The sequence below is a fragment of the Apteryx mantelli genome, chromosome 19 (genome assembly GCF_036417845.1).
Source record: "Apteryx mantelli isolate bAptMan1 chromosome 19, bAptMan1.hap1, whole genome shotgun sequence".
NCBI classification, from domain to species: Eukaryota; Metazoa; Chordata; class Aves; order Apterygiformes; family Apterygidae; genus Apteryx; species Apteryx mantelli.
Window position 1 is genome coordinate 14,622,825 of NC_089996.1, and position 27,880 is coordinate 14,650,704.

General features: G+C 42.2%; 1 protein-coding gene and 1 long non-coding RNA gene across 3 annotated transcripts; one reads left to right on the forward strand and one right to left on the reverse strand.

The window, feature by feature from the left end:
• Window positions 1–637: 637 nt before the first annotated feature.
• Window positions 638–10,006, reverse strand: LOC106485988 (uncharacterized). Of its 2 annotated transcripts, XR_001292827.2 has the most exons (4): window positions 9,364–10,006; window positions 4,533–4,694; window positions 3,770–3,943; window positions 638–3,028 (listed from the first exon to the last, which is right to left on the reverse strand). It is a non-coding gene; the product is annotated as an uncharacterized lncRNA (long non-coding RNA). The 2 variants fall into 2 exon arrangements; XR_001292826.2 differs by having other exon boundaries at window positions 638–3,943.
• Window positions 10,007–10,699: 693 nt separating this feature from the next.
• Window positions 10,700–27,705, forward strand: PRKAR1A (protein kinase cAMP-dependent type I regulatory subunit alpha). Its single transcript, XM_067308216.1, has 12 exons — window positions 10,700–10,779; window positions 11,955–12,017; window positions 13,049–13,227; window positions 18,524–18,697; window positions 19,316–19,407; window positions 19,640–19,701; window positions 20,228–20,274; window positions 20,882–21,040; window positions 21,728–21,788; window positions 22,075–22,196; window positions 22,774–22,855; window positions 25,259–27,705. Exons 3-12 carry the CDS (start codon window positions 13,051–13,053, stop codon window positions 25,429–25,431), a joined length of 1,149 nt encoding a protein of 382 aa, XP_067164317.1. The 5' UTR covers window positions 10,700–10,779; window positions 11,955–12,017; window positions 13,049–13,050; the 3' UTR covers window positions 25,432–27,705.
• Window positions 27,706–27,880: the final 175 nt, after the last annotated feature.

Here is a 27,880-nt window from a genome sequence, read left to right on the forward strand (position 1 = left end):
ATGACAGTCCTGTTCTGAGTGCGAGGTTGTGACAGAGGCTCCAGAGGTCTTTGCCCTGCAACAATTCTACGGTTCTGCGATAAATAAGACAGAGGAAGTACTGTGCTGGATGGACAGGGTATTGACGCGCGATAGGAGGAAAACTTGTGCTCATACCCAGGTCTCGCTGACTTAAAAAAAAGACAGTCTTCCTTTCACAGAGATTTCTCTTTCACATTTCAGCATCCTCAGATAAATAATGCTTTGAAGACCCTCCTTTTTACAAAATTTATGATCTAAACTTATTGCATTTGTGTATAGGGAACAGCTTATTCATGTGATTAGTATCACCGATACCTTGTAGGGTCAAATCAGTGAAAGAATACAAAAAAATAGAGCCAGTCTCTAAATGACAAATGTTCTACAATCCAGTACAATGACATTAACAGTGCACAGAAACACAGGGGCAGAGCCTGCAAACCCCCTAATTAGATGAGTAATCCTCATGTGAGTGCTGAAGTCATTGGCCCTAGATCACTTGATGTGCACCACAGGACTTTTGGAAAAAGATCTATGTGCAATACCATCTAAATGAGGCAGATTCCATGTGGACACATATATCTGCCTAGATTAATCCCCCTTTGCAATATGCGGGCCTTCAAGTGTCAGTAATATTCCCCTGTTTTAGAATTTAAGACCTGCAACTGTGAAGATGATTGATTTCAAGAAGTATGAAAACAAACAGCTTTGAAACAGCATTAGCTTGGAGTGAGGTTGATGGCAGATAGTCCCTAGGACATAGAGCACATGAACTACACTGCAAAGGCAGCAGAGGAACCATTTTAGATTCATCATGTTTGGGGGGAAAACATCTTCTATTCACAGGGGCTTAGAGGGGAGCTCTAATAAAACCTAAAAATGAAGCAGAAAAGCTGCTTTTGAATGTCCCAAGACTGTCCCTGTGGCTTCAGCAGAGTTTGATTTTGAAATAGCAATGTCAAAGGGAAGATAGGGTTGTGGAGCAGGAAAAAGTTTTAAAAAAATCAGGGAGTCAGTGTCTTGTATTTTAAAAAACAGTTTCTGAGCAGTTGCTACAGTTCAGTGTTTGCTGCTTGGGCAATAACACAAGACTAAACCGAGCTGGTTTTAAAATGAAGCCTTGATAAAGCAGAGCCACAAAAGCATCTGAGACTTGGGCAACGCTATTTTTGTAGCTTGACTGTTGCAACCATGTTGGTCAATCTTCCTTTCGGCAAGCTGCCTACAACAGCTATTCAATCAGCAGAGGTGGAAGAAACAAACTTCTTGCCCTCTGCCCCCGTGCAAAAACACTTGGTGGCATTCGGGACAGGTGCTGCTCTTGAGCACAGCAATGGTGGGTGGCTGTAAAGGCCTCCCTGGAGGCCAGGGCCAGCTACGGGGCGAGCTGCTCCTGTGGCTGGAGAAACTTCTGTGTGTTGGTGGAGCCCAGTCTCATTGGCGACCCATCGTGATCTCAGGATCTGTCCTCCGGCAGATCTGGGCACTTGGGCTTTGGGCATGAAATGGATGCTGAGGTGCTGTATGCAGAAGCCCTGGGGTCTTTCTGGTAAAGAAATGAGGTGTCTCTGATGTCTCTTATGTAAGGAAAGTTGTGGTTTTCAGGAACACAGCTTTGGAAGGAGATAGTACTGAGGGGCTGAATTCTTTCTTTGGATCTGGCTATATGTCACACCTGGGAAAAATGGTCTGGCAGGGGCAGCAGAGATTCATGCCAGACACCAGAAGGACACTCTTGCTCTGATGCATGCATTTGCTGGGAAGAACGTATCATGAGCTGGCTTCCCTTTCCTGACAGTCCTGTGACTGCAGGAGCTCTACTACATGTGCAGTAATCATCACAGTAACAACCTCAACGCAGACATTAACTCCAAAACCAATTCAGAATGTAGCCATCTGATCTTGAATATTTTTCAATGCAAAAAATGTGTATGACAAACGTTGGCTTGCATTCTCCGCCCTTGAGCGTATAGATTCAAGCTTTAAAGAGGAAATGGAGGTAAAGAAGCTGGGAAACCAGCTGCTGTGACTAGAAGGCCCTCTTCCAGCCGCAGCACTCAGCATGTTGCTGTTCCACACGAGAAGGGTCACAGACCTTTTGATATCTATTAGGCTTTTCCATGGCTCAGTGTTTAAATTCCAGTTAAGCTCTTCCCTTTCAGACAAAGGCCCTGTCTGGTATTTGAATGAAATCTGCTAAGAGAAAAAGGTCTTGGCAGGGGCTAAATCTGCTAAAAATCCTTCCATGATGTTCAGGAGACCCAGGAGCCTATTGAGGGCCTGGAGCCTTCCAGTGGGAAAAAAGGCAGGAAGGGATAGGCAAAAGATGAATTTCTAATAAGGAGAGCAAGCATGTCTCACAGTAAGAAACCATCTCTTGCCTGTGGAAGGACGAGGGAGAGAAGGCACAAACGCTTTTGCATTGCTCTTGCTTTATTACCCTAGCCCAGTGGTATCATGATCATCAAGGCAGAGGAGGAAGAAGAGATTTCAGTGCAATCTTTAGGAGCTTTAACAGCACGAAGAGTCAAGTCCTGCACCGTCAGTCCCGGCTGCTCTAGGGTCTCTAGGCAGTAAATGCTGCCATCTGGTGCCCCGAGTCCAGCTGCACATGTCGTTCGTGCATGCATCAGCACGCAGGGATGTTTTCTAGATAGGACTTGTTAAATGGAAAGAGCCGTCTCTGCTTATTCCTTGGAATATCCAGTGGGCTACCTGCACCTCCACTAGCTTTCTAATGTTAATGTAGAAAACCCCCCACTGATTTCAGAGATAGTAGAGCAGTCCTGCTAAAAATGTGTTATATACAGGCATATGGAAATTATACATTGCATTCTCCTCTTACTTTGAGTTACTCCTCGTTTATGTCAGAACAGGTAAGTTTTTTTTTTTCTTGTACTGTGCAACAGTGAGAACAAAGTGGAGTACTGGACTTTATGTTAGTGGCTTTCCCAAACAAATTACTTCATCAGCTTGTTGTTCAACATCTTCAAATGTTGCATGCTGGTGGCTGAAAAAACACAAACGTAAATTCTTTAAAAGTTCCCCTTCTCTGGTCAGCTTCTTCATTATGATTATAGCTCTTCAAATTGTAAGCAATTATGTCTTCAAGGATGCCTAATATTTTTTTTGTGCCTATACTGCATAGACTGCGTGGTTACAATTTATTTATGTATAGAGTATGTTGAATAACAGTCAGACGGAGTGATCTGTTTGTCTCTTTCTGTGACAGTCTCTTTCAAAATCTGTCTCTCCCAGCAATAGGAATGCTTAATTTAGAAAATGACATTTGAGAATATAGGATAAGAACAATTTGTAACTGCTCCTCATATCTTGACCATCAGGACATGCTACCTCTCTTCCCTCATTAAGTAGTTGGGAACAGATTCTTATTCTCAAACAAATCTGATTCTGTTGCTAAGATAAGTTACCCTGGGTGCTGCCCTAGTATGTCAGGACTGTAATTAGACGCATGCTTAAGACGCTGCAGCCCAGCTGGTTTGGATACTAGCAATGAAGCTGCAACAACCCGAGTTTCATTTGCTGAAGATGAACTCATGATCCTGTCCAAGCTACCACAGTCCAAACTGCAACGCCTGGTGCTGCAGCCAGCTGTATCAGAGCTACCTACCATCCTAGTTTTTGAATCTATGTGCAAGAACAGATGTTGATCTTTATGTCACAGAATTATAGAAGCTGCTTGATGGTTTTGAGGGTAGGACTGAAAAGGTCTTGCTCACTGAACTAGTACCTGAAAGTCCCAGACTATCCGACCTCCATCCATATTATCATCCTGATTTTGCTTGTGCTGGAACCTCCTCTGAAACAGACTCGTGGCCAGTGTGAATTTGGAAAAAGCCTGATCACAGGATCTAGACTCTGAAGAAGTCATCTGTTCAAAACCTTTGCTTTGATGTCACGACACCTGTATCAAATTTGGGGGCAGCAGGGAAAAGAAAAAACAATGGACAGAACATGTTTGTGATGGAGTTACCAGCAGACTGGCTTTTCTTGCTAATTTGGCTGGACAGACACTGACCTAGCAGGTGTTTGGTGGGGCAAAAGGGCTACATGGTGGCAGCGTAAGCCATGTGTATGTGTCTGCCATGTGCACGCACAAAATTTCATTGCACTCTGTTTAGGTGCAGAAACCAGGAAAGATGCATTGAGTCCTCGAGAGCCATCTGCTGGCACTTACATCAGTCTGGGTGATAGAAGGACATGAGCAGAGCTGTGTCCGATTCCACAGCCAGTCTGAATGTCACTGAAGTTTTCTGAGATTTGTTTCTATTAGTTTTTTCTTTTCAGTTTTAGATGCTGACCCTGAGCCAGACGCTGCCATTTAACAAGCTGTTGTTTGTGAGCAGCCCTTTCAGAAGTGCTTGCCAAGGTCAGGGAAGAGCTTGCAAACGAATGCTGCATTTCCTTGTAAGTTGAATTAATGCTCCTTATCTTGTTGTCCTCACTCTGGCACACATCCCATTTCCCTGCCTAGGATTAGAGACCACACTTACCCTGGTAATAGATTAGCTCACTGGAGGCATTCAAGAATTGGTTTGCCACACAGCTCACAGCTGTCGTTCAGGCTAGGGGGGCTGATCTTGATGTCTCCTTGAGGTGCACATTGGAGTCTTTAAAGTCTTTGGAGCCAGTCTCTTCAGCTAAGAACCACAGACCTGCATCACAGAGAACAAAGGGGTTTAAACTGGAAGGGAGAAGAGAGATATTTTTGCCATCCCTGTAACTATGAGATTCAGCACTAATTGTAGTTCCTCTAATTATCTAAAGATCAAAGCATGTTCTGAGAGATCAGAACAACCCAGCATTGTGAGAGGGAGACTGGGAACGCACAGAGGACCTGGCGGCGGGGGAAAGGATGGGTTCTTGCACAGCCTGGTGTGGCCAGACCAGAGAAGCAACTCTGCTTGGTGAGATTGTGGAGGGATAAGATCCAGAGATGCAGACTCACTACCCAAGCTCCTAGCATGTAACTAAGTCACGTGGCCCAGTTGGCTGTCTGCCCTTTCATGCTAGAGGAAGGGCTTTGAGAAGAAATGGAACAAAATATTAGCATAATAAATACACTCACAGCAGCAAAAACTTGGTTCTTGTTCAAACAGAGAATGCAGGAAGGCATCCACACTGTCTATGGGACTGGAGTGCGCCCAAAGCCAAGGTGACCTTAGCTACTGCTAGCAGTAACCTCTGAGTTCATGAGGATGCAACTTCTTGACTTCTTTTGCAAACCATGCTGAATCGATGCACTTGTGACTGGCTCCAAACTTTTTCAAGTAATTTAACTACTGATCCCCATTACTGGAGCACGTGAACATCTCAAAGGTTGCATTCATCCTCAGCCCAGAAAGCTTTCATCCTTATCCTGTTGATGGGAAGCTGAGACAAAGGGAGGCTAAGTGACTTGCCACATGAGAGGTAGGAAATCAGTAGCACAGCAGCAAACGAGAGCCACATCTCCTAATCATCTTGCTGTTTCAGATTCCAGGGTTACAGTTTGAGAATGAAAAAGGCTATATCCCACTGCTGCAGCAGACAGCACATACCAAGGAAAACTTTGACATTTCAAAGACCTACTGTTCTTAAAGTGGGTTCCTTCCATCTGGGAAAATGTTCTATTATCTTGAGGGAGAAGCAGCATTTAAGGGGAGGAGGGAAGCACAAACTTGCATCAGAAATCACTTGATTCTCTGGCCAGTTTGTTGGATGTCAGTCCAGACATTTTTTCTATCTCCCAGTTTTTGTGAGGCAGCACAGAACTCCAACCTGCCTCCATAACCCTCTGCATTTATTCCTACTCCCACTCAGAGCTGAGGAGAGTCCCTGAAGTCCTTTAGACTCATGCACGGAAACCTAGGCAGAGTGCTGCCAATAAATACTGTCGGGACTGGGCCTTTAGATCTAGGAAAGGTGCTTGGGGACCTCTTCCCTCACTGTTGAGGTGCAGCTTAACTGCACCACTTCTTAGGTCAGAAGAAAGGAAGAACATTGAGTTCAGCTGAAACAGATGGCTGAATGGCAGACAGAGGGCAAATATCTGCATTAGAATTTAATCAGGGTATCGTGGCTTTTTCAAAGTGTCGTTGAGCTCTTCCTCAAGTAAACACAGGAGAGCTCTGTGACATACTTCAGGTAATAACGGCACGCTGGCTGTGCTGCCTCTCTCACACTATGGAGTTGTTTAGTAGTTATTCCGGAGGTAAAATGTTCCCAGCGTTGCTCCTTGAGTGTTGGAAGCTTTCCTCTGGGAACTACGCTGAGTGTGGGGAGGGCCGTGTTCGAGCAGGCACGTCTTGCAGATGTAAGTGGATTCCCTAACTGGCCTATCTTTAAGATCTGGGCACTTCAGGGCATTTTTTCTTGGCTCTTGGTTACTCTGTTTGAGACTTACCACTCATTTTCTTCTTCAAAGTAACATATGGAAATGATTTGAGATCTGCTGCTCAAATCAAACTTGTTCGGCATTGGGGACCCTTTCACACAACTGTCTGTCCAGCTGATGTGCAGCAGGACCAAAATTGGCTTCCACACACCATCTTTCAGGGTCCAAACACAGGTATTTTAGCCTACAGCACAGGTCATGGTGGGGTTTGAGCGGGAAGCCCAGGCGGTACCTGTCAGATTGTATGGTTATTGCTCATACCAATTCCTTGCTCTGTTCCTTTATCACCTAAATTATTCTTCTCTTTCATGTGGCAGAGCTACAGATGTTGATACCAGATTTATTTACACTCAATCTCATCCAGAGGCTCAAACTACGTGGCAAATATTGTGCATTGCTGTGTGCTGTGCGGCAGGCACCGTTTTTCTCTCTGTGCACACAGGTAAACTGAAGCATCACACTGAAGGCTGTCAAGTTCACAAAGAAAGTCAAGTCCAGAGTTTGGCATGAAACCCAGAAGCCCTCACCAAGTAATCTACTGCTAAACTGTATAACGTTTTGTCTGTCTTTTGGCAGTTAATCTATGTGTCTGCCTATGATCACTCTATGCTGTCTCAGTGGGACATGATGTGCAGCAGCAATGCGCAGTTATATTCTGTGCTAGTTAAAGCTTAAACAAAATTACTAGAAATGTGCTCAAAGCACACAGCATAAATTCTACCTGTGAGCTTGCCACTGTGCGCTGTGAGCTCACGGATTTTTCTTCCACTGACTCTGATTTCTGGTAGATGTGGATTGTAGGGCTGATGGCACTTTCTCTTGGTAGAGGAAACCATTCGGTATCACCCAAGCTTTTCCATATGTCCCCCTGAGGCAGCACACGCACAGCAGTTGATCGGATCAAGACAAACTTTTGCATGTTGGGCTGTCTCTTCAGACCATGCTCATATATTCAGGATAACAGATTTACATGATTTTACATGTTAAGCACTGTGTGGGGGATAAACATAGACTGCTTCAGCCTGAGAGCTGTTCGATTCATTTGCTTTTAATCATAGTGACTTGTCCGAGATGGTGGTTCTTCACGGGCAGAAAATGATACTAAGTTAGAACGGTATCTTCAGTAGAAACATCCACTGTTGTAATTACTGTGCAGCATTCTGGATACCCAGTGGCCCTGCTAATTCTGTTGCCTCTAAAATACCTATCGGGATCCTTTTTTTCTTCCTCTGTCCACACAGCAGGGGACTCATCTTGACTCATACAACTTTCTCCTCCCTGGCCTCCCCAATCACTGCTCGCTCTTATTCCTGAGAGAACGCAGTTGTTCACAGAGGTATTTTTTCTGGCCTAGTGATCTATGTATTTTGCATTTTCCTTTCAGAAGGATCCATTGACTCGTCAGCCACTTCAGCGTCAAGCTATTCGTCGCACTGCTTTAATGCTGTTCCTTGTGCACTCTCCCATGCCGTACTTGCTGTTTCATGCATAGTCTTCTTATCCTGTTGCCTTAGCATGGACCTCCTTCCCCTTAGCTGACCTGCCGCACCAGGAGGCTCTCATTTACCTCCGTGATGAATGCTGCAATGTTTTATGCTTGCAGGAGGATCCCGAGTCAGTCAGGATCTCTGTGGGGTTTATATGATTGCATGGCGGTAAACAGAGTAGAAAGCCTTGACTTTTTTCCTTCCCGGTGACCATTTCACAGCTTCTATTACTGTTGTTCATGATGTTGATAAATAGCACCATAAAAATTATAGTAATAAATTTAGTCTTTGTAAGAACTTCTGGGAAGCTTTGTTAGAAAGCAAACAAATTATTTTCCATCTTGGGATATTTCAGATGCTTTTTAAAGGCAAATTTATTGGTCTTTCATGACACCAGGAATATGTATCCTGCATGACTTAATGCAGAATGCAGATGAGCCAGGTGCCTAAGAATGGTGAAGTGACATTATCACTCAGTTGATGAAGGAATTGTGATGATCTTGGAGTAGGATGCTGTTTTTAATCTTTAAAATAGTGCTGCTGAACTCCTTCTTATGAAGACTGAAACAAAAGTAGACCAGATACATAAACCTAACAGTAGAGCAGTTTACAAAAATGAGTGGACATGTTGGACCAGGTACTCCAAGGTACTTAGGTAACCAACACTTGACTTGCAGGGACCTAAATATCCTTGGATGTTCTGGACCATCATACTCAGGCAATGTTTCTTGGTTTAAAAAATGAGAGCAATCAGTCTGCTAAAATCCAGAAAGTCCTATCTGCGGCTTTCTGCTAGTCCATGCTGTGGCACACGATGATTCACAGCCTCCGCCTGGGGAGTCGTCTCTTCTCCTTCATGCTTAGACTCCGCTGGTATTTACCAGCCTAGGAAGCTGAATGCTCCACCACTAAGGACACGCGATGGTTGTCATCTCCATAACAACTACTAACAACCCTTGGCGGTTGCCATTGGGGCTGGAACGAGGACTGACTCCTAGGTTTGTCTAAAAAGCAAGTATAAAATGGCACTTTAGGGCAGCTTCTCTACACTGTGGAGTTCTTGCTGAACATAACCAGAAATGGTAATACAGTTCTGCAACAGCCATCGTCCCGGCCTTCCCTCTCCGTCTGGGATGCTGGTGTGGGTATGTCGTGCCGGCAGTCGGGGCAGCTCTCCTCCACTCTTCGGCAGCCTCAGGCAACAGATTGCTTCATGAGAAACTCCGGTGCATAAAGTTGCTTGAAATGGAAGTTGTGGGAACAGTGCTGATGGTAACACAAGTTATTTACTTAGGAATGTTTATTACTTGTTTAGACGGTTAAGGCTAGGGTTTGACTGTAATTCAGACCAAATGCAGTGGGGTTTTGTTTGTTTTTAATCTTTCTCAAGCCTTTAGCAAACAGTGCAAGGGCTAACACACGAATACGTACCGACATCTGCTTACGGGGAGTGTGATTTACCTTTCGCAGATAAGTCGCCGCTGACTCACGGAGAAGGAGCCGCGCAGAGTTGACAAGAGGGACCTCACGCGGGCGTCTCAGGGCTCCTCTTGAACGCCCGGCCCGTTCCCCTCGTGGCGTTGCCGTCTGAGCTCCCTGGGAGCCGGAAGGGGATGGCACCCAGGGCACACGGTACACCGGTATCCTTGCTTTCTTCACACAGAAAATGCAGCAGAACAGGTTTTCCATGCGGGTCTGAACTTTGTCCCAGGCCCGGCAGATGGGATCTCTCCCAAACCTGTGCCAGCAGGGAGGAGGGAGATGCGGCGACGGCAGACAGCTTGCAAAAAGGGAAGGCTAGAAAGGAAAAAAAAAAAGCATATTGGGGTCTGCAAACAACTTTTTTGCTTTTTCCAGTGTTGAGAAACTTCTAGTAGTTTTCAGACGACAGCGAGAAGCATCAACGTGTCACCATGCGAGCGGGCAGATTCGGTGTTTAGCGGTGGCGCCCCGCGCTCCAGCAGGACTTCTCGGATATTAACGATTCCTCGCAATCGGCGCCCAGACGGGTTCGATCCGTGATACAAACGCAGGCTTTTGGCCCGGCACCGAACAGTCTCAGAGCCGGGCTGCTAATTAGCCCGTGAGGGAGAGAAGCCGCCGCCGCCGCAGCCGCCGCGCTGGGTCTCCATGTGGCGGGGCACAACAGGCGGCACCAGTTCAGGGTATTTAGGAGCGTTTCAGTTTATTAAACCACGGCGGACGCGGGGTGGCAGGTGCTGCGGGAGGTCAAATCCCGCCTCGTCGCCTCCCTTTTACACAGCGTAAGGGTAAGACAAAGCGTATTGGAAGCGGTGGGTTTCCTCCAAATTCGCCGTGTCCTAATGAGGGAATAAACCTGTTTATCGAGGCTCGGACGTGTCGTGTCGTGTCGTGTCGTGTCGTGTCGCCCTGCCCCGCCCCGCCCCGCCCCGCCGCCGCGGCCTAGCGCCCCTCAGCCGCCCCGGGCGCGGCCCCTTTAAAGGCGGCTCGCGCCCCTTAAAGGCGAAGGCGCCGCCAAGCAAGGGCGGACACCGCCCCCCTCCCTTAAAGCGGTGGCAGGCGGTCGTTGCCCTCTTAAGCAGAGGCGCTCCCCCCAGAGCGGGGTGCCCCGCGCCGCCGCGGGCGGGTGTGCAGCCGCTTTAAGGGCCGAGGCGCGGCTCCGCCACGGCTTAAAGGGGGGGGGGGGGGGGGGAAGCCAAGCGGTCTGGGCCGCGCCTCCCCTTTAAGGTTACCGCGGCGACGGCTCCGGGCGAAAGCGAGGCGCATTGACGTCACGCCGCGCGGCGATTGGCTGGGCCAGCTGGTTTCCGGTGGGAGCCGCCGCCGCTGCTGCTGCTGTCGCCGAGGCCGGAGGCCGGGAGCGGTGGGAGCCCGGCGGAGCCGCCGCGCCGCGCGGTGAGTGGCGCCCGCTCGGCCCGGCCCGGCTTGGCTCGGCTCGGCTCGGCTCGGGGCGCAGCGGCGGCCGCTCAAGGGGGAGAGGGGAGGGCGCGGCCTGGGGAGGCCGGGGCGGCCTCGCGGCGGCCCGCTGAGGGGAGCGGCCCAGGGCGGGGGGAGCGGACCCGACCCCCCTCCCCCCCCCCCCCCCCGAGACCGCTCGCGGCCGCGCCGGGCTGGGCCGCGCCGGGCCCGGCCGCGCCGGGCCCGAGGCGGGAAGAGCGGCCTCGCTCCGGGGGCTCCCCCGGGGCCGCGTGGGGCGCCGAAAATATAACCCCCTTCCCCCCCGCCATTCCCCGCTCCGCCGGCCCCTGCGGGCCGCCGTGTCCCGGCTGTCCCCGGGGCTCGGCCGCGGCTCGGCTGGGCCTCGGCGGCGCCGGGGGCCCGGGGGCGGCGCGGCTGGGCCGGCCGGGCCGCTCCGGCCTGCGGCGGCCCCGGCGCAAACGCGCGGGGGAGGGTGGGGTGGGAGCGGGGGGGCCTCTGGGGAAAACTTTGCTTCTGAGACATGCAGAAAAAATTATTCTGCAGAAATACTGTGTTTGCGCGGGTTCGTTGCTTATTTGGTACTTGTCACGCTCGTCTTGCTCATCGCGCGAGCAGCAGCAGCAGCTCACGTCCGCTGTCTGTCAGCAGTGCGATGCTTCTTCATGAGGCTATAGATTGCTATTTTATTTATTTATTTAGAGAGTGTAATTTGCAGGCTGTCATGGAGCCCCCGAGTTCCGCCGGGGCTCTTAATTAGTGTTGGCCTTCGCTGCCTGAGTTGCCAAAACAAAAGAAGTAACTGGAGAACTTTAAGGCAGCGTTTCAGTCCCCGTGAACTCCTTACTTGGTGTTTGTACAACACATAATACATCTGTGTCTGTGCATGCTTATGCAGGGATTAGCTGTGACAAGAATGAAGTCTTTGAAGTGTTAGCAATTTAGTATTAACTCTAGGCCTCTTGTAATTTCTAGTAGCATAATTTGAAGGAGCATAGTGTTATATTGCCGATGTGGCCATGCATGCTGTGTTTCTCAGCCTGCTGCCTGAATAGGATAAAATACATAATACGACTGCGCTACTTGACTTCTCGGTGACTTGTCATCTCTCAAACTTGTTTTATCTGAATGCATTCTTTTTCACCCCTTAAAAGCTGATCCTGGGATCAACATATCTTACTGCACATTTATAGCTGTTGCCACTACCCTTGTCCCAGGTAAATTTCTTTATATTTTATCAAAAATGTCCTGAGAAATTCTTTCCTGTTTCTTTAGCCATTTCAGTGTTAATTGTTTTATGAAGGAAATTATGACTTGTAATGGATTTCTATGTGTGTATATAAATATATACATATACACGTACATATAATGGCTTTATAACCTGAAAGAGAAAAAAGAACTGCTTAAGCACATTTTACTGAAATTGTTGCTGCTGGCACTGTAATTTTAAAGTCTCTTGAAAATGTGGCATTGTAAGATATATGTTTAAATATGTATTCTTGTTTATGTACAATTGAAGATACGTTTTGGGGGATTGCAATGTATTCACTGAAACAGATGTGAAGTGTGGGACAATTTAAAGTAGAGAAGCTTTTTAGGAGAAACACCTCTAATTCCATAGTTTCCGTTAATGTGCACTGCCTGGGCATTTGGGGAACTGGCTTTGGCTTTGACCTTAATGTTTCTAATACTTTCAGTACTTGCCTTTCTAATTCCCAACTTCTACCCACCTGTCTTTTGACTGTCACCCACCTGGCCCCATACAGAGCATACAGCTCTGTTTGTGAAGTGAGCTTCCCGTCTATGAAATCCTAGGCTTAATCAGCAGAAAGTTTAGCTGGAAACATCACTGATAAGCATCTCATTCCCTGACTTTGAGTGCTCACAGAGCATAAATTGTTGAGGCTTTTCCAGCTCAATCAGATACTTTTCCTCTTGTGCCCGTGGAATATTCTGTAAAGCACCCAAGCATCTTATTTCTTCCCGCATGCTAAATAAGCTTTTCCATAGCTTTGTTAAGCTGAAGATCAAACTGTGGGATTGAATGACTCTCTCACTGGGTAGTTGATAGCTTTTTCTGTCGTTGTTTACCTTGGTTACTAGACTTATAGGTGGTTTTATGCTATGATATTATTAAAATGATAATGCAGCATAACTTTCTTTTTAGGCAGCATGACATGCCTGACTCTATCAGGCAGCAGCATCTTCATTTCCACTGGTTTATTTAACCTTCTTTTTTTCTCTTCAGCAATGGCAGCTTCCAGCAGCAGCAGCAGTGAGGAGGAGCGTAGTCTTCGAGAATGTGAACTCTATGTCCAAAAACACAACATCCAGCAACTTTTGAAGGATTGCATTGTGCAGTTATGTACTGTGCGACCTGAAAGACCCATGGGATTCCTCAGGGAATATTTTGAAAGATTGGAGAAGGTAAAAATAAGTGCTGGGAGGGAAGGAGAATGGAACAACCTAAATTTACAACCTCTCTATGGAATTTTAGAGGCTGACCTTCAGATATGACCAGTGTTCATATTGGTTGTTTGAAACTGGAACTTTTCATAGTTTTTGCCAGTTGATCATGTTTTAAAAGCATCTCTGTAATAACTAAGCATGTATTGCAAAATATAAACTGATGAGGAAATCTGTCTAGCTGGGATGCAGATATAATCCCAATCTAGCATTTCTTCTTAGAAGCTAATAGATAGGATATACTGTCCCTTCTGTGGGCAGATGATAACTGTCTCTTATGACTCCGGTAGATGTTGGCAGTAGGCATTTAGTTTCTTATATTGAGACAAATTATTTACAGTAATTCAAGTGTAGCATAGAAGTAGGCTAGTAGAAGTTATCCCCGTCTACCTGAAATCAAATTGAAATATTTGTATTCCAACTTTCCAGGAGAGCAAGTCATTTCTGCCTTCTTCCAAGAGCTCAGTTTTGGTGGGTTTTTTGTTGTTCCTGCTGCATTTGTCTTCAAGGTGTCTTTGACTGGTTTTTTTGCCGTGAAGTTGGTAGAAACATTCTGGGATCTTGGGGATGGAAAGCATTTTGTCAATATAAGATAGGCATCTCAATGCTCGCATTTGAAGCAATGATTTCATGTTCATTTGGACAATTAATTCTAAATTCCAATATCTAAGCAGACAAGAAAAGAAGTTGTTGTGAAAATGTGAGGTTTTTAAAGACTAATGCAGAGGAAAGGTTATATCTAACTACTGTATTTAGAATACATCACTAGTAAATAGTGTAACAGTGGAGTTGTATAGCAGTCATTTGTAGGTACTCCTTTCAGTACTTGTCTTAGGTGTATGCTTCTCTTTCATCCTAGGTAGGAATTAACAGAGATCAGAAGTATGTGTAGGGAAAATTATCTTGTAATGAAATGATTCATGCTAGATCCTGGAAGAAATGAGTGGATGTTGCAGATCTACCTTCCATAGCTTTTTTTTTTTTTTTTTAATAATGTCTTGAATAAATTATTTCAGAATACCAGCAGCAAACTAGGTAGTAATCAGGTTTTTAAAATCATCGTCCCTTTCTGTTGTCCTGCTTCCTTTCCCAGCTTGGATTCTCAAGTTTTGAAGTACTGATAGATTGCCAACACTTGTGTTATTGTTTTAATAATTATCAAAGTAAATTGCCTTACTGCATTTGGAATAAATTGTAAGCTAACCCATGTGCAGGGTTATAAAATGGGAGTAGTCAGATATTTTCCTTTAGTGAACTGACATGCAACATGTGATATTCAATCTTGAAACTTAGTTTGTCTTTAGCAAGAGAGCAAACCTAGCTCTGAACTTGATTACATGTATTTCAGAGTTGAATAGTATTTTTGTTCTGGTGCAAATGGCTGTCTGTGTGCTCTGTCAGCCTACAAGAAAGCTGAAAATAAAAATGGTTAGGTAACTTTTACCTGAGAATCACTCTTATAGTTTTGGCCAAGGTCTTTCATTTTCAGGTATGTTGGCATAGACTAAGGACATGAGCTAGTGCAGTTGTATCTACAAGGGAAAGCATCACATTCTTACCTTTTTGAATTAAAAAAAATGACTGCTGCTTGCTTTTTTAAGTAGTTTCACCATTCTGTCTAATGGGTTGGTCTTAGTTTAGCCAGGTAAGATAGTACCTTAATAGCTATCAAATAACAGAGCAGTGGACATCCTGCGCTACATGAGCGACCTTTGACATCTGTGTCTGGAAAGCACAAATGCTAAGTGCTGTTAACCAGCTCTACCCCAGTACTTAGCTCTGGTTGAGCAAAAAACGTTTGAAAAGGGATTTGTCTCTTTCAGCTTCCAAAAGTAATGTCTGTTGCAGCTTTAATGAAACGGACCTGCTTTTCAGTGTGCCTTCTGAATCCGTTACGCTGAACGAGACTGGGGCTGAGATGCAGTGGTTTTGTTTTAGGACTGAATTTTGAAGGAACATAATTCAAAACTGAAGCTTGGCTGCTATTTTCTCTCTAGTTATCTTGACAGGTCATCTCTCCACAAAACACACATACAGAGATCATTAACTGTCATGTTGTTAAAATACATTGAACATATTTTAAAATGCTTCTGGATTTGTCTTCAGAGACATTAAAATTACTGCCTCTGAAGCAGTTATAGCTCCTTTAGGAATTCAGATGTGTCCTCTCCTGAGTTATGAAAGCTTTCACATGAATCAATTACTATGCATTGATTGTACAAATGTTTTTATTTTTTCTGTTTGTGGAGGACTGAGACCTCTGTTCTTGCTGTGCAAAGATATCTGGTAACACCAGTGCATGCTAAAAGCTAATAGCTATCCAGTGCTGTGCCTGGCTACATAATTTAGTTTGAGCTGTGGAAACTTAATGTGGAGATCATTATTACAGCCTGCAAGATAAATATTAAATATTGGCCATGGCTGTCCACTGCAATAGGTATACTTTTGAAATATTGTATGTAATTTGGTTATCTGCGTAATAATTTTTATAGAAAACTGCAGTTAAGTTTGTGATTGGCACCTAATCACTTCACTTGTTCCCCACTACCTCCCCTGCTTCCGCAGATACATATCTGAATGATTTTCCATTTTTCCCAAGGGGCTTGCTTGCACGATCATGGTAGTTAAGATAAATTTACTTCGCAGTTGTGAAAAGCTCTGCCTTAAAATCACTTTTTTTTTTTCCTAGCTTCCAATGTTTGGATGTGTTTTTTTGTTTGTTTTTGTTTTTTCCCCAAGTATCTGGAGAGCTGATATAGCTTAAACACAGATTAAACAGAAGCAGTTGAGACTAATAGTGTAATGCCAATTACCAGCTATCAGACTATGCAACCTAAAACATAAATTTGAAATAGTGAAAGTCTTCAGCAGCTGATTGAACTCAAATATGAAGTCTCATAACTTTATTAAACTCCTAACTTTAATAAATCTGAAGTCTCATAACTTTAATATTTCTTACTAGTAAGTAACAATTCAAATAGGCTAAATAACAGGCAAGAAATAGTTAGGAAAAATAAAAATCATGGTTAGTGGTCACTGATGCCACAAACTGAACTTCTTGATCAGCTGAAAGATCAGGATTCAGTATTAGATGTAATAAATAGGCTATCTTAGTAATAAACCTTTTTAATACCGCAATAATGGCTATACTAACCAGTTAAAGGAAAATGAATGTCTTTGTCCAGTATATATTTGAGCAGAGACATCTCCTTGCTCTCATAGACACTGGTTAAATTCTAAGCTAACTGAGAATAAGAACTGTCAATATTTCTTCTGGGTCTAATAAAATTTCTCTCTCATCTGATGTTGTGGCATATGTGATTTAGTATCTGAAATAATAAAGGTGTATTCTAAAAACATGAATATGTGAAAAGCTACTGCTATGAAAACCATGAGATTAGATTCCAGCATGCCATTTACTCCATGGCACTTGGGATGCATAATGTGAATGTATGGTGACTTCTCTCTCTCTCACTCAGGGTATCTTCCTCTTATGTATATACAGACTCTTTAGGTTAGCTGGTGTATTACAAGTTAATATCCTATCTTACTGACCTGTAACTTGTTTGTATGTCCATGTCCTACCTTAACATGCTTGCGTGGTGGTGTTTTTTTAATGTATCAATGTTAAATCCCAGATCAGGCAGAAATTGCCAGTTGTGCTTTTCCTTTCAGTGCAATTTCTGTTACTTAAATGGACTCACTTTGAGTCGCTTGCAAAACGCTCCTTTGATACACAGCTCCCTAGCTAAATGTTACTAAAGTGCTCTAAAGTGCTTCTATCTTTGAAAGTTACACGATTTTGAACAGTGTTTTTATATTTTATGTGATCTTGGAACAAATAGAGCAGCTGATGTTCACTTATTTTAAATGTTGAGGGGTTTTTTTGAGTTGTGTCAAGAGGTCTGTCTGTGAATGGGGAGTATGTTTCTGCAGTTGGTGGTGTTGCCCACTTTGTAGAAAGGTGGTTTAACCACTGCTCAAGCTATTTTTAACAAGATCTTGTGTAATAGATTTCTCTCTCTAAAATAAAGAGAGAAACAAGGCTTTAAATACCTCTTGCTCCCATCGTTTTGAAATGTAGCACTGTTTTATTAATGGACAAGAATCAGGAAGTGAAACATAATTCAACAAACCAGTGCGGTTTCTTTGGCTATCTGAGAAGTATAACATGTAAACTCTGTGTAACAGTTATCTGATGTCTCTTTCCTCAAAGTGTTCCTGTTATACATAGCCTCTGTATCTCCGGAGTGGAGTGTGGCAGCCAAACAGCACGCTGCCCACAGGGGAGGGAACAGTTTGATCAAGGACACTGGGACAAACCCAGCTCTTAAAAAGCGCTTGGAGTTCTCATACAACAGATGATTCCTTGTTCCTTTAAGGCATGTCCCAAAACCCTGTTCCCATAACACTGGGAGAAATTGATCTTAGCTGTCATGATTCATATGCTTCGGCTCCAGGCTTTTTGTTTTGTTTTTAATCATCAAGTCTTAGTTAAGTATGGTGAATCTTCTGGAATATAGAAGAATAAAACTTCTGTGTGTTAAGTTAGCTAGACCTTGTTTTATCGCAAGTACACTAGTCTTCTATAATATTACTAGGAACACAACACAGAAGGTAACTGAGGGAAATATTGAAAATGTGTAATGCTGTATGAAGTTGACAAATCTGGCTTGGGCATGAACTGCTGTTTGGCCTCTAGCATCCTTCCTGCAGCTCTTTAGTAAGCAGTGTTCATATTTCTTTCTCCTAAAATACCTGATGGTTATTGAATATCTAGTTGGTTCATGACTTGACCTTGTTTCAAAAGCTTCTCATATAACGTGGATTTCTGAGGAATCACTCTTCTGTCTTTCAAATCAAAAAGGCTTAACACCTCACAGCTGAAAGGAAAGAACTTCTGGGTTCACTATTAGGAAAATTTCTTGATCATCTGTAGAACTTTTTCGTTGCCTACTGAATACACTAATGGAAAGTGTAGTTGAGTTGTTTGTTTATACTTCTTAATGTATTCAATTATTAGTGTAACTTAATAAATACCAGTGGGATATGAATGTTATGAATGAAAGGCATATCTACTATCTGCTTTAAAAGGCCTCTGATCTTGACGGCTCTAGCCTCCCATTTGCCTTAATGTGGGTGTAACAGTACACAGGAAGCTCCCTTGCATTGGCAGACTAAGTTGGAATATGATATGCGACTGTTCTTTTCACTTTACTGGCTTATGTGACACAAACATCTCTTCCTTCCTGTTTAGGAGGAAACAAAACAGTTGTTGAATCAACAGAAGTCTGGTTCACGCTCAGACTCACGGGAAGATGAAATCTCTCCTCCTCCTCCTATGAACCCTGTGGTTAAGGGTCGAAGAAGGCGTGGGGCCATCAGTGCAGAAGTCTATACAGAAGAGGATGCTGCATCTTATGTTAGAAAGGTGCCCTACATCTCAACTGTTCATAAAAATTGCGTCTATCATCAGAGTTTATCTAAGACCTTCTACCATCCTGTGTACTAAATAACACTAAGCTTGTGTGGCTTGTTAAGTCTTATGATAACTGTAAAAAGCAGACCTGTGTGTATAGCTCTTTGGAGGTTAAAGAACTGTCATGCATTTAAACTGTTTTTGCATAACTTGCACTTGTAAATATATATAAACATACATGCACACACACATAAATTATACAACAAAGTGCTTCTGGCTGTCTCACAGCTGCAACAATATTAAGTTTAGCCTAATGGCTGAGCAGATTTGCAGATTTGCTATTCATAGGGAAGTATGGGTTGAACAGATACTGGCACTCTCCTGCGAAAAGAAGTTCCAAACTTACCATGGAATGATGTTTTTAAAAATTGCGTAAAATCGTACAAGATATTACAACTGGGCTATGCAGAAAGTAAACATTGACTATACTTGTTTTTAGATTAATAGTGCTCCAAAAACTGGAAAAACTCAGCTAGTATTTTGTGGCAATGTGAGTAACCTATTTGGTCTGGGGAATGCAGAAGTCTTTCTCCAAAATTTTAACCTGTTACTTTTTTGATTATGTCCTAGGTTATTCCAAAAGATTATAAGACCATGGCTGCTTTGGCAAAAGCTATTGAGAAGAATGTGCTGTTTGCCCATCTTGATGATAATGAAAGAAGGTAAGAATGGGCCTTTGTAGGATACTCTTTTTAAGACTAAAGTGCAGACTTCAGAAGAGCTAAATGTGTCATCATGTACAAAGCTGCACAGCCTCTTTAGAACAGTCAGTTTAACCGGAGAGGTTACAGGAAAAGTATTTATTCACAGATTGGAGATGCAGATATGTGTATGAATGCACGTGTGCGTGGCAGGTGACCAAGCAGTTGTCTAATTTTGACATCCTTCTTTCAGTGACATCTTTGATGCAATGTTCCCTGTCACCTACATTGCAGGCGAGACTGTGATACAGCAAGGTAAGTGGCAATGTTTACATTGATGAATAAGTTAGAGGTGGTGAGCAAGCTGTGACCTAGTGCCCTTGTTAGTATGCTGCTTTGAAAATAAAAACAGTCTGGATCCAGTGACCCTTTCTTGTCATGTTATGTGAAGCACTGTTTACACTAAAAAGTGAGGAGCGGAGCACTTGTAGGAAGATGTGGTTTCCTTGTATACATTATCTATTGGAAAGATGCTGGTTTGATGGCTCTGTAGAACATGCTATGTGAATTTATGGATCCAATACTCCTTTCAAGTAATTGTGGAAATGCTGCTGATGTCCTACATACCAGTAGATGTCCTCTTTCATAGGACTAAGACAAATATGAAATCAGCAAAATATAAAATTTCACCCTGTAAGCAGTGCAAAATTTCTCTGCCAACCTTATTATATTACATGTACCAAAGTTGACGTAGATACCTGTTCTGTAAAACATAAATGTTTGGATAGCTTTACTTTCCTTTTTGGTGTGTATTAAATTTTTGATTATTTTTTTTCCTTAGGTGATGAAGGTGATAACTTCTATGTTGTTGATCAAGGAGAAATGGATGTAAGCACTACCAGGTCTTCCTTTGGTGGCTTACCTCGTAGTAATAAGTTCTTACTTGTAGAAACTTAGTTTGGTTTTTAGCCCCTCTGCTCCTTATTGACAACTCAGTCTGAGTGCACAGACTGAGTTGTATTGAGTTTCAAAATGAATGATTTGAACACAAGCAGAATATTAATGCTTTACAAGTGAAGGGTTGTGTCTAGTTGGGTGTGGGACAGACTTTAAAAATGCCTGCCTTACTTTTTCCACTTCAAATCCATATTTTTTTCTGACAACCTCTTGCAAGTCCTTCTAGTTGTGTTGCATAGAGACTTCTATAACAAGATTTTATTTCCCATCCAAGGATCTCTGGAGTACGCGTGCATAGCCTCTGTGCATGTGATGTAGACAAGACTCCCTTTGTCCATGAATGTAAAACTTTTGACCAGCATTGGCACTTCAACCCTGGAGTGTTGATGAAGTCCTGAAATGGTCCACTCTGACTTTATAGATGCTAGGATTTCTCCCTTTACTATAAAGGAAAGGTGGGGTAGCAGGATCTGTGCTGTCTTTGACCAGCTCACATGACACCATGGGCTTTGGCTCAGCACCATGCATTGCCTTTCAGGTTTATGTGAACAACGAGTGGGCAACTGGTGTTGGTGAAGGTGGGAGCTTTGGAGAGCTTGCCCTTATATATGGAACTCCCCGAGCTGCAACTGTCAAAGCAAAGACAAATGTGAAGTTGTGGGGCATCGACAGAGATAGCTATAGAAGGATCCTGATGGTAAGCATTTTTCTGGCTGATGTGTGGCTTATGCCATTGACTCAAGTAGCTGTGCTGACCTGGATTATGCTTGTGGTTTTACTGTTCACTCAACTTCTACTGGTTATTTGACCTTCTATCAGCTCCTGTCTCTTGCTGGAGATATTTATTCAAAATCCTGCTATCTCTTTTGTGATTGGAAAGCTGATCACTCAGCATACATTTATCAGGAATGGCGGGGGTTGGGTAGTCTTGGGTTAGCAGAACAACAATTCCAGCATTACAAATGCAGTGTTAAATTGAACTGCAAATATAATGCTTACTGGTTAGCTTCTGCCAGATGTTTTGGTTCTGCTCTGTATTTTAGCCTGCTAAGTTGTAAGTAGTGTATGTGAATGACAACTGTAAGTAACATGGGCAGGTGTTGTGAGCTTTGGTAAGGTTATACAGTAAGAATGCACTTCATAAACATCAGGGCCATGACAAATGCTCAAGTGCTTTATGAAGGTTGCTGAGCTTTCTGAAATCTTACTGAAGTAATGGAATTTGAAAGCCCTTAATCTTGTGGATTTAGGGCTTGTGATACAGGATGCAGTAAGTCTGGTTAAACTGTATTTCTATGTCTTGAATTTTAGTTGAAGGCTGACATCAAACATGAAGTAGAAAAACTTACTTTGGAATGTGTGTGGTTGTTTTCTTTTTTAATAGGGAAGTACTTTAAGAAAGAGAAAAATGTATGAAGAATTCCTTAGTAAAGTATCTATACTGGGTAAGTGAGAAGATTTATTGTAAAATGGGCTAAATTATCATATTGCAATAATAATAATGCTGGGTAACAGCGTTATTGTTACATGTTGTCATGGTAATTTGTTTAAACAGACTGGAAAACCTGTATTGCTTTTCTGCATCATTCCAAGATAATTTCTATTGAATTCTTGATATTTGCGCGAATGTTGCCAGAAACAGAAAGTAGGTTGACTCCTGAATGTAAGGAGAAGAAAAAATACAATTTGTGCCTCAGAAGGTAATCTATTAATGAATTGTTGACTCTACAGAATCCTTGGACAAATGGGAGCGTCTCACTGTAGCCGATGCATTGGAACCAGTACAGTTTGAGGATGGGCAAAAGATTGTGGTCCAGGGAGAGCCAGGAGATGAGTTCTTCATTATCTTGGAGGTAAGCAAGGTCAAAATTAAAAGCTTGGAAGTTTACTGATGTTTAACATTGCTCATTCTGCCTCTAAATAGACCTTGGGAGAAAAATGAAATTTAAGAATGTACTCTTAGATAATTGCTAATAAATTACTGGACATGCAGAAGCTTATATTTAGTTTTACTATTTTTGCAAATGGCAATTCCAGGAAAAGTAACAAATTTCTGGCTTAAACTAGTTTATCCTATTCCAAAAGAGTAGAGACCCATTCTAGATAGCTAGTCAGTCTTGCTAGTGTTGTTAGTGTTCTGTATGGGGTTTTTTGCTAGTCATACTGTCATAGTCTTAGTGTTATGAGAGAAATGGGAAGAAATCAGTGGTGTAGATAAGTAAATATCCAAGACACTTTAAAAAAATAAATAAATAAAAGACAAGTGATATTTATGGAACAGTCTAGTGAACTATGCGTGAACTGTGTAGTGTTTTTAAATATTGAGACATCACAATGGTTATTTCTGCAAAACAGCTGATCCCTTGTTGAATTCAATGTTTCAAGTGATATTGGAAATTCCAGTTGTTTAATTGTTGTGATTTATTAAAGGGCACAGCTGCAGTGTTACAGCGTCGATCAGAAAACGAAGAATTTGTTGAAGTGGGCAGACTGGCACCTTCTGATTATTTTGGTGAGTTACGTAGTGACAACTGTGATTACGTACAGCCCTGCCACTGTTGTACCTTACTCCATTGGTGGCTGCTGTGGATAACAGTCTTGGGATGGATTTGCTTAATTGCTGTTTTTGCTAACTCTCGTAGTTTGGCTCAACTTTGGGTAAGTATCAAAGTCATTTGGCATTAAGCTGTGTATGTGCATGTTATAAAAAAGTGTTAGTCTTAGAATACTTCATGTTTAAAAGGCCCTCTGGTGATTTAGTTCAATCCCTCTGCTCAAAGCCAGGCTGGCTTTGAAGTTATATCAGGTTGCCGTGGGATGTGTCCTTTCCAGTTTTCCTTGTCTCTAAAGATGGACATCCCACAACCACTCTGGACAATCTCTTTCATTGTTTGACTAATCTCCATCGTGAGGAATTTTTTTACTTAAGGAATTTTCCTTTTTGCAACTTGTTGTTTCTCAGCCTCTCACTGTGCACCTCTGAGAGTAGTCGAGTTCCATCTTTATAACCACTCATTCTGTAGTTGAAGACAACTGTAAGATTCCTATCTTAGCCTTCTCCTCTCCAGGTTGGACTCACACAGCTCTTTCAGCATCTCTTTGTACGTCCTGTGCTGCAGTCCCCTAATGATCTGGGTGGCACTGTTGGACTTGCTCTGTTTTGTTAGCATCCTGTACCGGGGAACCCAAAACTGGGTGCAGTACTCTGGATGTAGTCTCATACTTACCGAATAGGGTCTCCTTTGCCCCCTGTGGAAGGTGTTCTTGCTAAACTAAAGTTACAAGGTGGTGAAAAAGCTCATGTATGTTGGCAAAGAAAAGTGCAAAGATCCTATAAATACTGATTTATGGAGACTTTGAGATAATCTTCACATGGAACTAATCACTTGTCTAGGGTATGTTCATTTATTCAGCGTTGCACATAAGGGCTGGAGAGATATGCCTACAGAGCATTCTTGAAGAATAATATAACATTATATAATGAGGTATTCCTGACTGACTTATTCTGCATTCTGAAGAAAAGTGGCTAGAATCTTTGAAACAAAACAAAACCAAGCCAAAAAGAAACCTATTCAGAACCTATTTAATGCTTGAATGCCTCCCTCTCAAAAAAAAAAATCAAAAAATCAGGTTTAAGATAGAAAAGGTGTAGGGAAGGTGTAGGAGAGAAGACCTAAGCTGTCCTCTTGCAAAAGTGTTCTGGCTGTCCGTTCAGTTTTCCAGCTTTGCAGATGATGTAATAAATAAATACTCTGTTGCAAGGCCTGATGTGCTCAAGAGTGCAGTAAAAGTACTGGATCTGACCAAAGATCTGTTTAGCTCAGTATCTAGTACTTGATGTTTATTGTATGTATGCCAAGTTATTCTTCTCTAATCTTTCCCTTGATGTATACTCAGTTTCCCACTCCTGAACTAAAAGTTGTCTCTACCATTGCGTTCAGGTGCTGCAGACCTGTCTCCCAAGGGTTTGTTTCGTTTTCCCTTAGAACCTACTTATTCTTTTGCAGCCTGTGTTGTGGAGGCCAGTGAGTTCAAGAGTTTTAATTGGGCACAGAGGAAAAGTTTTTCCTGATTTCTTTTAAACATCCCTTCTGATAATGCATGCAAATTTATTCTCAGAGGAGCACTGAGTTCTTTCCTCAGTCCAGAACATGAAGATGTCCAGCCCAACTGCTTAAAAACAGAAACACCCCAAAACTGATACTGGGTTTCTTTTAGTCTTGTTCCTAGGAATGTTAGGGCTAACTATTGCAACAAATGGGGAAAAAAAGCTTGTTGAACATTTAATTTCCGAATATGTTGTTTAGCAATTGTAACAGGTATTTGAAACAACGTTTTTGGCACATTTATGTGACTTACAAAATGGGAGTAGTAGACTTCAAGATACTTGAAGTCCAGTTCCTGATCTTGATTAGCTATAGTGCAAAGGTTCCTGTTTTGTGCATTTAATATTTTTACTTCAATATCATGGTCTTGTTTTTGCCTTTAGTTACCTAGAAATACCCGAATTGAACAGTCACATAACTACATTTTAGAAAACTACCTGCTTGTTTTCTAGGAAAATTACATGGTTAACTGAGACATGGCCTTTCTTCAAATAGACCAGATGCTGAAAACTCTTCAGGCATTTTTCAGAAACACTTGAATGCAGACAGACGTAAAAAAAAAAAAAAAAAGAAAAAAAGAAAAGAAAAAAAAAAGAAAAAAAAGTTTCAGTCAGTTGCTCAAGTAATTCTTTTACACTGGCTTCACGATTGCTTATAGTGTAACTACATAGATTCTTGTTCTGATCGATATTAAATCCTGAATTACCTTCCATTCAATTCTTACAACAGTTTGAAATACAACAGGGTAATTTCTTTGGCTCTTTGTATGTTGATTTCTAATGCTGTTCGCACTTTTCCTGTTGCCCTAGGTGAAATAGCTCTGTTGATGAACCGTCCTCGTGCTGCCACAGTTGTTGCTCGTGGCCTGTTGAAATGTGTAAAGCTTGACCGACCCCGATTTGAACGTGTCCTGGGTCCATGCTCGGATATTCTCAAACGAAACATCCAGCAGTACAACAGTTTTGTATCGCTGTCTGTCTGAAATTTTCCTCACTATTGAAAACATGCTTCACAAATGCAGACTGCTTTATTACCCTTGTGCAGAGCCACATTGCCACTGGCATTTGCAGCTTCCTGTCTGTTTTAAAAAGGAAAAAAAAGCTTTTCATGGCACTATTTTTAATTTAGAGCATATTAGTTCTGTGCTCTCTGTCCCATTAAATAAATAGGAAAAAATTCTATGGAGACTTTTGCTGTTACAGCTTCTCTCTGTGCAACATAGTGTCCAACTCGGGCAAATGCAGCCTTGCTTTAGTGAGGGAGAGATCTCCTGACACCTCACCAATTGCCATAGAGTAAGGAGGTAAGAGAGGAAAAAAAAATTAAGGTGTTTCTCAAATTGTTGGACGTACTTTAAGGCTATAGTCATAATCTGCTGTATTTCTCTTCAAATGAGAACTGCCCTTGTAACCGAGCTTCTTGGGGTTTGGGTTCTTTTTAATTTTTTGGGTACTGTAATCCTGGGTTCAATCGTGAGGCATCAGCTGCTAAAGAAAGCCACAGTTGGAATTTAACAGTATCATTGTTCCTGTGTCTGCTGGTTTAAGATTGCTTAGTTATGTTTTTGTCAAGTGTAAAGCAAACAAAGTTTTCAAGGTTTATAGTTCTGGTGAACTACTGGAGTTGTTACTTAATTTGCTGACTTGCCGCAACTAACTTTTTTTCTTCAGCTGTAGATTTGCCATTTAAAATCTTTCCTCTTCAAAGTGGCAAGAACCAAATGTTGCATTAAATGCTTAACTTTGGTCTCTAGTACATAGACTGGTGTAAGAATAGCACAGCTATCCAGCTGTTAGTAATATTCAAATACGAGATTGGTGCAGAAATTGGAAGCATATGTTTTATTTTCCCTGTGACTCTTGCTTGCTATGTATTCCTCAGTTGACTTTTTTAATGATCTTCAGTTCAGCTCACCCTTTGGTACCAGGTAAAACAATTTTGAGTATTTATGGCCAGCATCAATTGCAGGGGAGATCATTCCTGGTCCATTTAGATACCATTATTATTGGTAGAAAATGTGAGGCAGAAAAAGTGAATGTTCCAACTTTCCAGCAACACTCAGTTGTTTTAAATATGTTTTGTTTTTAAATCAATCAATTTATAATTTTTAAACTTGTTAATTATAAATCTAGTCTAAATACAAAAGGTGCATTCTTTCCTTGCTTATCCAATCTACATGACACAGATATTTCATACTTGCTCTCTTTTCCGAGTCCAATATGTTGCAGAGTCTTAAATGTATTTAAGTATTTACCAGCTTTGTGTTACATTATTCTGTGTGCACCAATACTTCCCAAAAGTTTTTACTGAATTCCACGGTTCAATAATGGTAGGCAATTTTTAAGGTTTCCTTTAAACTGTAATTTATATAAAGTAGTGTAGGTTTGTATTTGGGAGTGACAGCAAGCAGTTTTGCATTTGTTGTGCAACTACTTCTAACCATGGAGCCCTTGTTTTTATTTCTTTTCCAAGGTGATATGGATTAAAATTCAACAGACTTTCTCTCAGGCTTGTAGATGATTAAAGAGAGTCTGCTAATTGATGCAAAATAACACTGAGGATATCAGGCCTTTACAAAAGATTTTAGGGTATTTCTGACTGAAATGCCACTAGTGGGATTTAAATGCTTACGTGGTACAAGTTCTCTACTCAGAAAATGTTGAGTAGAGGATTTCGGCCAGTGCCAGTAATGAATGAGCAAATGCTACCTTTTTTTGGTGAAACAGTTTTCTTCAGTTCTGACTATCAAGGTTTTTTCTTCACATGTGTTCTTCATGTTACTTTGAAGCACCAAAAACTGTGTGAACTAGTTAGAGCTCCACAAAATGCACATTTTTTTATATAAGGCTTTCTAATCAAGTTTCACTACTGCATCTTTTTAGCTTGCTGATTACTCCCTTTTGTAGTTTTACCTACAAGATTTTAAGATAAATCAGCTAAGTCTGAGTTAAATATTAATCACAGTTACAGCTTTACCTTTGTGTGCAATTTAAATATGTTTGAAACCACAATTGGCATAGTTTTGCCTTAGCTAACATTCAGGGCTTTAGAAATAATTTTTTTGCTAGTCCACCTTTAGCAAATTTATGAAGTCTATTGCCCCAGAAAGCTATAGTCAACCAGAGGACCATTTTTGTATTGTTACCTGACTATATAAGTCTGACTTACTGTATGTGCTAATATATTATATTATATTCCTTTTGTTATAGATTGTCCTAATGGCAGGTAAAGCAATAAAATGATTTAAATTCTTAAATGTAATCAGTCTTTTTTTTCCCCCTCCCCTCCATCCCCATTGTATTTTGTTTTCCTTTGGCCTTAGAGGATGAATTATTAATGAGCTGGAGGAAACGAAAAGGCTTAATGGATTTAGCTTACTGTTAACCCTGGAAGCTTGAGTTCAAATCCTAACTTATTGCACAACTGACCCT